Source organism: Ischnura elegans, chromosome 9 (assembly GCF_921293095.1).
Source record: "Ischnura elegans chromosome 9, ioIscEleg1.1, whole genome shotgun sequence".
Classification (NCBI taxonomy): Eukaryota; Metazoa; Arthropoda; class Insecta; order Odonata; family Coenagrionidae; genus Ischnura; species Ischnura elegans.
This window is the reverse complement of record NC_060254.1, coordinates 70,992,198-71,004,313: the sequence shown is the minus strand read 5'-3', so window position 1 is coordinate 71,004,313 and position 12,116 is coordinate 70,992,198. Positions and strand designations below refer to the sequence as shown.

Genomic DNA, 12,116 nt, shown 5'->3' with positions numbered 1-12,116 from the left:
TTCTCCTTCAATGCCTTTAATTCTTCATCAATTGCCTTCTTCTTAATTGTGATTTTTTCTTCATATCTATTCTTTACTTTCTTGTACAGTTGAGGCAAAACTTGTTTTGTAATCATCTAGCCACTCTGGTTTCTTGATTTTCCTGTTATTGTCTCTTTTATCAACATCATTTTTCCATGTTATGTAGTTGTGATTATCATTTTCTCTACTTTGGGCTCTTCTTTTGCCAACTCCTATTTAGTACATTTTTCTCTCTTTGGCTCTTTAGCTGGAAGTATCCTCAGTATATTTATCTTAACCCTGGTGGTCAATATGGGTCTTTTGTGGGGGATAGGATCATAAGCTTGCTTACAAAGGGTAGGAAGTCACTTTAAAACCTGGTGTGGAAGTGAGGCTTGTTTCATTCAAAGTGTTTTTGTTAAAATGCACCTTCTTCTTATTGAAACCAAAACATTCAATGTAAGAATTAATTAAAAGTTGTCTCCCATATTTCAACATCAGAAGAGGGACCCACCTCTTGAATGGGTTTGAATGATAATTTATATAGCTGAAAATTATTTTTCATCGTAAACTACCAATTTAATGAATTGAATATTTCTTTAGAGCTTCCTTTAATTTCGACACCACAGTCATGTATAGTATTGTGTCCTTTGCGGTACTAAACTTATGGTATATACAATGGATAGATTTATTTTAATGTTTTTCTTTTTCCGTTTACATGTAGAGCATGCCACCAGCCCCCAAAATGCAGCTGTAAGTACTGCAGCTGTTGGGGCTTTTGTGGAAGCTGTAAGGCAGAGTGTTGATAGAAATGGAGAGGCAGCGGGAGATATATCAGTGGAAGGATCACCGGCCTCTTCTATTGCTCATGCAGCTGCCAAATTAATTGCTTCCAAAGTGCAATCTCCGATTGAATGGGAGGCTTTACAAGCTCTCAATGTAAGTTTGATTGTATTTTAAATGATTGAATTTTCAGGGTCATTGTATGTCAGCTACACTTCTGTGGTGATATTGGAAGCAGCTTTATGTGACGTCATGTTCGAAGATTTCCCACCATTGCGGGATGCATCATCTAGTTGTTATGATGATTTGTTACTCTTGATAATAACTGTACCACTTTCACCTGAGACTGTGTGGTCATCGATCTTTGAAACAATATGAAGTTGATTATCTACATATCAGTCTTATTACTCTTGTCAAGTGTAGAAGCAGATGCCACCTTCTCTCCGATATCCATCTTGCCTAATTTTATTTTTGTTCGATTCATTAAGATACTCCTTGGAGGAATACAGTTCTCATAATCACATGCTAATGCACCTAGTAACGGCTGCAAAAGCTAAAAATACAAAGCAGCATTCAGTGTGTACTTATATTTTTGTTATATGTACTTATTGAACCTGATGAATTTTTACTTCACTTTAAGCATTTTTGGGCCTTCAATTGAAATAAATTCATAATTATCACATCAATTTTTATTTTGGCCCTTTTTTTTTATATTTATGTAGAAGCAGTTATAATCACCTCCCTAATTATTGAAAGTCATTTATACATGATAATTATTTAGTGATGGGTCGGTTCGATTCCTCGGTTCTTGGCCAAGAATCGGAATCGAAAATGAGTACTTGCCAATGTGAAAAACCGATTCCGATTCCAGTAGTACTTCAAACCACAAATTTAAATATGACCGCGTTTCCAACAGTCATTTGACTTTTCGCGCCGCATTATCATAACAACAAAACACATTATCTTCTAGGGATTTGCGAGTACTCGAAAGTTTGAGTAGAGTCGAGTAGTACTCGACTCGAGCGTTTCGAGTAGTATTGCAAATGTCGAGTCAAGTAAGTTACGGTTACAGGGCTTTCGAGGCTAGTAGGTCCAGCAATCTGCCGACAGGAAGCGCTATCATGAAACTCATGTAGTAATACAGTTTTTAAAGCCGATAAGTCATTCCAATGCCTTGGCTTAGTAGTTTTAGCTTGCTGAACACCCTATAGTTGTCGGGGCCGAATACATTTACGCCAGCCGCGGCGGCCGATCGTCTTCCGACCCGGCGCACACCGGTCCGAAATCGGAAAAAGCTGGAATCAAGTCCAAAATCACCTTTTTGGGGATAGAGGCATGAAACTTAGCGTAAATACTCATAAATCATTACCAGATATATACTTATATGCCATTTTACATAAATACGACACTTTAGTGATGATACAGTGGCCCAAACATAACCAACTTTTCAAAACCACGTGCGATCTTGTTAATCCTCGAAAATGTTTAAATTTATCCAGGTGGTATTGCGTTGGTATGATTTTTATATAATAAAAAACGCAATATTCCTTTCACTTGGTGCTTTGTCTATACTTTCAATGACTTTTGAAGATTTTGGCTTCCATCTGTCTGGTTTAAATGGTCGACCCGTTTTTCACTTGAAATTTGACATAAAGTAGAAACTATCTTTCGTTTACGAAAAATATAACCCGGAAAATTTGAACCACAACATAAAGTAGAGATTTCTAAAGAGTACTAAGCAAAAATCTTGGAAAAAAACGTTTGCGAAGAAGGAAATAAGAGCGATTTTTCAATCGCGCGTCAAGGCTGAGCTACACGCCACGGAACTCGGTAACTGAGTTCGCTTTTTCAAGTTTTTTAAAACTTTAGTCTTGAAAATCGTCATTTAAAGCATGGATAATCGTCTTCATTGACTTAAAACACTAAACTGAGGGTGTTAAAAAGGGTTATGTATAGATCGACTTGACCATTTAACGCATTACTCGAGTGAAAATACTAAGGATACTATTCTAGCCGCGCAGAAAGCAGAGTTTTCACATCACAAGGTATCTTTTAGCCTTTTTTATTTCTGCGTCCGTCCGATGTGATATTCATTTGTAGCGTTTAGTTTCTTTCCTGAACTTAAAAAAGCAAGAGTTTTTATGGTTGACTAAACGACGTGAGAAGTATAGATATTTTTGGCTCTACAAAACTAAAGCTAAGTTCTTTAGTTCATTTGCTTAGGCAATTTGAGTTCCATGAGGATTCAAGATCCATAAAGATCGATGATGTACTTCACGTTTCCGAAATCTTACAATTTTGGGAGGAAAGTACTTGCCCAGTCACACAATTATGTAGCAAAAGGCAATTTTCTGCAGGCAGTAATACTGTAACATGGAGACATCAAAACCTGCTGGCTGAGCATGAGTATGTTGGTTTTTCTACTTGAGAATTTGAAAGGGCCAAATATTACATGACTCATATAAGTAGTATTTAATCTTAATCATGTGTGAATATGACTTAACTCAGGGCTCTCCCTTGTAGTTATAAGTGATCTTTTTCTTGGAGCCTATGTCGTCAGAATCGATGGAATCGGTATCGGTAGAATCGGAATCGAAACGTCAGAATCGGAATTGGGATCGGAATCGATAAAATTTTGGAATCGACCCATCACTATAATTATTCCATTTTTTTTAAACTTTCCAGTAAAAATGAATACATAAATAGTAACAGTTATTGAGCTATTGACATTACTTCAAGCTATAATCGATATGCACTACACATTTTCACGCATGCAATTATATCAAGAAATTCACTTGAACTTCAAGTCGTTATAATCCAACTGTGTCTTTTACAGGGTTCCCACTCAACCGTGAAAACCTTTAAACCGTGAATAAGCCGTGAATTTCGCATACCGTGAAAAAACATGGAAAAAGCCGTGAATTTTGTCATAGAACTTTAAAAACCGGTGTTACTTTACAAGAGGTACAATCCGGATTTCGCCTTCAAACCTTCACTTTCCTATAGTATTTTTGCCTCCTGATTAACGTGGTGACATTCATTCCTGGTGCAAATTAATACTTTTCCAGATATTGGCACTTTTATGCAAACCATTTTACGCTTCTGCGCATGCGCCGCCATTTACGATCTTCACTTACTCCCCCCTTCCTTTACGCACTTCACCTTCTGCGCATGCGCATTTACCCACTTCTACCTCCCACCCTACCAACTCGACCAGCTCGAGGGATATTTTTTTCTAGTTGACCAGCCCGTACATGTGCCCGGTAAGTGATTTACCCACTTCTACCTCAAAGTTAAAATATCTCGAAAAGTATTAATTTGTGCCAGGAATGAATAATAATAATAATAATAATAATAATAATAATACGTCTTTATTGGGCGAGATTGGGACTAGAAAGTCCCATCTTCCATCTAACCCCTATGTCACCACGTTAATCAGGAGGCAACAATACTTTGGGATAGTGAAGGTTTGATGGCAAAATCCGGATTGTACCTCTTGTAAAATTTTACCTAAAAACCTCTCAAACTTGATTGTAGATACACGATTGACGGATAAAAAGAAAAATCGATATGTCGATCATATTTCAAGGTCAGTCACTCACAGACACTGTCAACGCATCAGCACACTTGTATTCGAAGCACAAATACTGGGCCGTGTGTCATGACGACACACAGACCTTAAGGCTGTGTTTGGAAGACCGTTAGTCAAAGTGATCATTAACCCTGGCGAGAATTCAGACACCTCTTCACTTCCCTGTTACCCTCCATTTTCCCACTCACAACCTTTAGCCGGACCTGAATTTTGCTAACGATAGGCGACGTCATAACAGCACTTTCATTGCTGCGTTTGCATGCCCCGCGTTCATTGTATTTGCTGTATATTTTTAGTTAAGGTGCGGCCAGTGATTGTTAAGTGATCAATATTTCTTCCTAAAATGGCTCATCAACAGACCGTGAATTTGACGCAATTTAGACCGTGAAAACCTGGAAAAAAACGTGAATTTTATAATTTAGTTACAGTGGGAACCCTGCTTTAAGTGCTGTAATATTGTGCGAAAAATCCACAGAGAAAAAATCATTCGCCTTGACCGGGATTCGAACCCGGATCCCTCGATTTCCGGCCGAGTGCTTTAGCCAGTTAAGCTACCGAGGCGTCATTCTTCCCTGTCGAAATTTGAAGAATGACGCCTCGGTAGCTTAACTGGCTAAAGCACTCGGCCGGAAATCGAGGGATCCGGGTTCGAATCCCGGTCAAGGCGAATGATTTTTTCTCTGTGGATTTTTCGCACAATTGTGCATTGCGGGTGACTCCCGTAAAAGTTATCACCGTGGCTAGTCCCGGTATACTTAAATTTGCTGTAATATTATAAAATTGAAGAAAATATAACTGGATATCATGAATGAAACAATAAATATCTCCTTACACTTTGTCACAAAGGTACAAACAATTTTTTGTGTTAGATGTCTCGACTCTAAGGTAAGTAAAACAGCACTCTCCAGATTATCCGGGCTAACGATGGGGAGAGACGAAACGAATAATTGGAAAATACGAATAACCCAAATTTTCACTTCAATGTATTGTAATGTTCATAATTTACTCAAAACAAGCAAATATTATTATTCATCCAGTTACTCTGTTATTTTAGAGTGCTTTCTGGGCTCATTGAGAGCTTTCTTCGCCAGTTCGCGATCTTTTTAGCGGCGAAACATGGTTGTACAGTAGATTCCGTTTAATGGGTCCACCGGTTACTTGGGGCAGATCTGGAAGAACAGAACCCAATAGAGGAATATCCCAGAGTATTCTCCGCTTGATTGGGGCAGCATGCCACTTTATTGGGCCATGAGTCGGCGACATAGACTGTACTCGCGACAAAATTAAAATTTTTTGTTTTCAGAATACTATTTTTTTATATTTTCCTCCTTTGATTTACTCTTATTTTTCACAAATGCTCCTGCTCATGCCCTATTTTGAAAGCTCTTGTTGCTATTCTATCTGCAAGAGGATCGGACTTTTCTTTAATAGGATTTAATTCATTCAGCGTCGCCCGAGGCTGTGAAAAATGTTTTTAACTAAATTGTTATAATTCTTAAAAATGATAATAAATTAACTTAACTCGCTGATTTATTAATCAAATTAATATTTTAATAAGCTTATGTTGCATTTGAAACATTCTTTCATCTTCTTTCCATCATTTCAATGTTTGTGTATGCCCATGTACAGGATAGTTCCCCTAATTGGGGCAGTCGCTTAATTGGGGCAAAGTGCACCAGTCCCGATATGTCCCAATTAACCGGAATATTCTGTACTTGTATTATATATGCTCCATGTAAGTCCTGGTTACGAAAACCACACATCCGTGTCTTTGTGGTCACGAATACAGGAAGTGGTTTGCACGAATGCTTCAAAATCACTGCTCGACGTCGGAATCTATACCGTCAGGCACCACGCCACATAGTGCCCTCTCGCACAAGATACCCGGGTCGCAACTGCTGCGAGACATGTATCCGTGATCACGGAGTGGGGTCGCGCACTGCGAGGCTTGGGAAAGAGGTACATGGTGCTCCCATGAATGCAGCTAGTGAGCGATCGCTTCCGTTTTATGAAGGGGATTCTAACGGAAATAATAAGCCTGGTTTATCCCAGCATTAATGCAGTAATTCCGGTGATTTTGCGTCCGATTTTATTTTTTTATAAAGATTGGGGAAAATATTGAGCGAGAGAGAAAATCATGCAAGGATAATCCACAACAAGGATATACCGCAACCAGAAAATCGGGAGTCTGCTGTATATGTATTATGCTGTGTTACATAATTGTAAACATTTATTAGTAAAAGAGCAAGCAGTGGGATGCATTGAAAGTAAAAAGCCTTTCATTTAATTTATTTATTTTACAGAAAAGTTTCTCGGGTTTACCACCGGTTGATGTCGTCCATGTCTCCCGACGTTTCGATCCGCGACTTGCTCATTCGGAAGATCCCCTGAGGATGATCAGCATGTCGCGGATCGCAACGTCGGGAGACATGGACGACATCAACCGGTGGAAAACCCGAGAAACCTTTCTGCAACTGATACGCCGGGAAAGCCTAAGATCATATATTTATTTTACGTTTTCCCAATAACCCAAGGGAAAACATTTCAAAAAACTTATTACAAAAACACTTTACAAAAGATATACCAAAAAATTATATTAATTTTTATTTTTTAATTAATATTTTTTTAAAGTTAGAAACACGAGGAAGTACCTCCTTCTGCATCAAGTTTTCCGGTAATCCCTTTGAATCAAGTCAGGAAACTAAGGATGTTTGTCATTTATGTGTGAATTCTTGTTTGTTCATTAAATTTTTGTAATTTATTGAGAGATTGACTTCCGATGATATTGTAGAAAATGTTGCTATGAGATACGTAGGAGACATGTGTGGATGACAATCTCAAAGAATGGTGGTGGAATAATTTCTTATATCACTTTGGGGAAAATTAAAATTGGTGGAATTCCTCCATGCAACAAAATGTTAGTGACAGCATTATGCTGTATGATGTTTATTTAAAAGAATCAAATCTACAGGTTTATTCTTTACAATAGTTGGAGCTTAGAATAAGATGCTCTGGAAGGGATAAATTGCATTTGCACTGAGGAATTGGTACAAAAAATTTCTTTAATAACCGTGGATACAAACTGTTTGACCATTTTTCTGCTGAACAACTGATTAGAGACAAGGTTATTGAGATAGCTTCAGCTTGTTGTGAAAATGATATACAGCAGATTCCTGATTATCTGGGTGCGGCTTATCTGTGTTACAGATTATCCATGCATGAGTTCATATTCCTCTTGTTTTCCGCAATAAAAAAAATCGGACACAAAATCAGCAGGATATTTGCATTTCAATGCATGGCTGCACTGGGCCTATTAATTCCATTAGAATTCCCATCGTATTTCATTTACTTGCTGACAAGGAATGTTTCAAATTTACTTGGACGACCGATTGCAGGCGACGATCAGCAGCAGAAAAAAAACTAGAGGAATTTTCGAAGATCCTTGAATGGTAAAAGAATCATAAATGAAGGAAAATGTTATCAGCGATCACTGTTTGTGTATTTCATATCGCAAACACACAATTATTGGCCTGGACTGGCATATGGTTGAATACGGGCCAAGGGAACCGGAGATTTTGTCGCACTTGGGCATGTTTACGCCGTGACTAGTCAAGGTCAATCTGGACTGAGGAAAGGAATAGAAGAAGTGAAGGAAATGAGAGAAGTGGAATTAGAGATAGTATGAGTCATAGCTAGGCACTTGCTTGCCATGACAGTGTGCCTTAAGCCCTGGTTTCTTAGAACCACTGCTGGGTGATGGGGTGATCGTGTGCCAGTTGCCATAGCGGGTACCCCATGTTCCTGTTTCCAAGCATTGCCGTGCGAGGTTGCGCTCGGTCATCACAGATCTGCGTCCTAGGCAACTTTTGCAATAAACGAATATGCGGCGTGTTGCCTGACAGTGTTTCTGTGCAGTGCTTTTGAAACATTCCTGCAAACAGCGTTTCTGAATCTGTGATCTTAGAGCACAGTTTACACCCATTATCAATTTCCCAAGTTGGTGTTATTATTTTTTTTTGGGCTGAAATCTTGGGGAAAAGTCATGGCTTTCACTTATTCTTTTGCATAGTTTGTTCTTAGCAAGATTTCATTCCAATTCTAGGTCTTGGAGGCTTGCATGGGTGGATGTGGACCTGTATTTCGAGCTGAAGTGGGCAAGTTTCGATTCTTAAATGAGCTCATCAAACTTGTCTCTCCTAAGTACCTTGGAGGTAGAACACCACCTGATGTCCAAGCTAGGGTTTTGGCCCTACTTCGTCATTGGGCATCGGTTGAAGGCCAGAATCCACCTCTGCCCAAAGTGCGTGAAGCATATGCAATGCTGCGGAAACAGGGAGTTGTCAAGGTATGATTTTATTGGATTCCAAGCTTAATTCACTGTGAAAAATCAACAGCATTAACTAGAGATGGTCGGATTGGATACATCGGATCCAAATATCCACGGATATTGCCCTTCACTGGACACATTGGATCCAAAGTTGCATGAAATCTGGCTCTGAAATTTTAAAATATAGCTTCATTGAATACAATTCCCCATTAGAGTGGAAAAAGTTATGATTCTCTCTTTGCATGCGCCAATAGACTGCGATGCTTGTTTTACTCTCGAACCATTTTGTTTAAATGCTATCACAAGGGGTTACATTACAGTATTTCAGCTGTGGAAAATTTTAAGGCAAAATACAGTTACATGCACATAGTGTAAATCTTCCCTTGAGATTGAACAACCGTCAGGGGAGGCTCAGCGCCGTAGGATGATAACCGCATCGAAAGTCACTATGTTGCAGATTTCACAAAACTAACACCTAAAATCAAGGATCTGATCAGGATCTGAAAAAAATCCTGGATCAATCCATAGCTAGCATTAACCTCTTCACGGATTAGTTGATTATGCTATTGCACTCCTCCCTCCCAAGTGGGTTCACTCTCACTTCACTCACCACTTCTCAGTAACTCCTTGCATTGGCCTCATTGTTGCGTATAGTCTTTTGTGCTCTGCCTTCCCAAAAGGTTGCAAGGTGTCGAAGTTAATGAATTAACCAATTGCTAATTTAAATTAAAAAAAATAAGTAAAAGGGTTGCCAAGGGTCAAGAGTTATTGATTAATTAACAAGTGAAAGAGTTTGAGTAGTTGTTTTAATGAAATGTTAATTTAAAATCAACAAGGGAAAATGTTTTGAAGTTGATGAATTAACCAATTGTTTCTCCCAGAATGAGTCAATGAACTGGACCTCTAATGACATTTCCATTTCATGAAAAGTGGGTGGCAACTTTTGCATTTTAAATGTGAATGGCTGAAAGGAAATTGAGAGATTGGCTGAATGAGAAACAATTTTTTTGTCATAAATTATCTTTCCCTTCTATCTGCCAAATTCTTGTAATGAATTTTGATTGTAGTGTCTAAAGGAGACTACACAATAAGGCGACCCTATTGTGCAGTCTCCTTTTTTTTGCATTAATGTCTTACTTCTTTCTGCACTCTTAACAGGATACTGAGCCATTCCCACCATCAACAGCTGTGGGAGCAACTAGCAATACTCAGCCAGCAGGCCAGCAAGCAGCTACTTTGCCTGGCAACACAGTTGGGAGCATTTTGCCCGGGCAACCGCAACGTCCCAAGGCTGCAGCCTTCGAGGATGAACACTTGTCCAGACTCTTGCAAAGGCTCTTGCAAAGTAAACATCCTCGGGATATTCAAGATGCCAATAGGCTAATTAAGGCGATGGTTCGACAGGTAATTGTTGACATGAGTGTAAAATAATGCCTAACTATCTTAAATATGTTAATAATAATATATTTATTTACCCAGCGATTGAGTTACAAGGTTTGTACACAATATATGGCACGTCAAGGATAATAATAGTAGAAACTACAGTGTGTCCTCGTTTAACGTCGTCCCGTTTAACGTTGTTTCACGATAACGTTGTCCAAAAATTGAAACCCTTGATCATTTAACGTTGTTATTGCTTCGCGATAACGTTGTTCAAATAATGCGCGGCAAAAAAAAAATGAATGGCGAATAGGACGCAAGCGCATCTGATGTATAGTAAATATTACTATATTAATGCGATTGGTAATTTTCGCTCGACAGAAAAGGTTGGCGTGGGTAGCGTATGTTAAGTATGCGTCTGAGCGAATAATTATCGCCTCATTTACCCATTATCCGTTTATTTTTCTGATGCCAACCGAAAAAAAAAGGTCCACGAAGACGAGTGGCCATCCTGGTGGTTCATCAGACGTGAAGAAAAAACGGCGACATTAGAACAAAAACTTGATATCATTAAATGAATTGAAGAAGGTGCAATTGCTGGAGATATCGGTTGAGTTTTAGGTTTTCAGGTTGAGTTTTTACAATTAAAATTTCTTCTGTTACTGAAAATATCAATGTTACGCCATTAAAATACTTTCTCAATTTAGTTTGTATATTTCTTTTAGTAATGCCTTCTTCCCAACCTTTAATCGTTGCGCTGTGCATGAATCGTTATCATGCTGAAGTGAATAATGTTTCTCGCGATTTCCGCCGGGTTAAAGAATTCATATCATCACAAAAAGTGACCCGCCCTTCATCCTCGTGCTTCCGAGTGTCAGCTTTTTTTTTCATTTTGGCCTTCTAATGTATATCTTTGGTTCAGGTGTCTCCCGATTGGTCATGAAGTCTGATTAAAAGTTACGGCTCCGATAATTGGCCTCCTTGGATTCTCGCCCGGGAAATTCTGGATTCTTTACGAAGAAATGGATTGTTAGGAACAAATTAAAAATTTTTACATTGTTTCTTATGGGGAAATTCTGGATTCTTTATGAAGAAATGGATTGTTAGGAACCAATTCAAATTTTTTACATTGTTTCTTATGGGAAACACTGCATCGTTTAACGCTGTTTCGCTTAATGTCGAGTTTTTCAGGAACGAATCAACAACGTTAAATGAAGACTCACTGTATTTACAGAGAAGACAGCATTCCAACAAAACAAAAGTTAGCATTGATCAAAAATACACATAAAAAGGGATCAGCTAAAACCTCATTGCCATTATAATTCAGCTAATTAAACAAAAGAATCTTTCAACTGTCTTTTAGAGTTACAAGATATTTACACAGTATAAGGCATGTCAAGGATAATGGTATTAGAAATTATTCACAAAGTGGACAGCATTCCCAACAAAACAATAATTAACATTAATCAAAAGTAAACATTACAAGGAATCAGCTAAAAACTCACTGACATTATAATACAGCTTAATAAGCAGAAGATCTTTCACTTGTCTTTTAAAAGATTTGTCATTCAGCGATTTAAAAGATAATGGTAGATGATTGTGTAGTTGAATTCCCATCCTTCTCAATCCATGTGAACATTTTGTGGTCCTGGCATAATCTACTTGCAAGTCATTATGACTTCTTGTGAAATGATGGTGAAAGTCTTGATTTTTTTTAAAAAGATGACAGGTTTCTATGGATGTAGATAACAGCAGATAAAATATAGATACAGAGAATAGGGAGAATATTTAGTTTTCTAAAAATAGGTCGGCATGGGGCATTGTAGGGCTCTTTAGCCATTAGACGAACAGCTCTTTTTTGTATTTTAAAAATATTCGTTGCATGATGGGAAGAGCCCCAGAAAAGGATACTGAATAGTACATTGGATTAGAATTCCCCATAGTACAAAGTAATGAGTACATTAGGTGAAACAGTATCTCTTATGAGCCTAATTACGTAGCAAGTAGAAATTCATGGCTAAATAAAAACACAGT

General features: G+C 38.2%; 1 protein-coding gene across 1 annotated transcript in view; it reads left to right on the top strand.

Annotated features, from left to right (window-relative positions):
• The window catches only part of LOC124164903 (ADP-ribosylation factor-binding protein GGA1), a 38,956-nt gene that overhangs the window by 4,844 nt on the left and 21,996 nt on the right, over positions 1–12,116 (top strand). Inside the window, exons 2-4 of the mRNA XM_046542133.1 lie at positions 725–939; positions 8,478–8,720; positions 9,861–10,106. Of these exons, the coding sequence (XP_046398089.1) occupies positions 725–939; positions 8,478–8,720; positions 9,861–10,106 (704 nt within the window). The remainder of the gene's footprint in view (positions 1–724; positions 940–8,477; positions 8,721–9,860; positions 10,107–12,116) is intronic.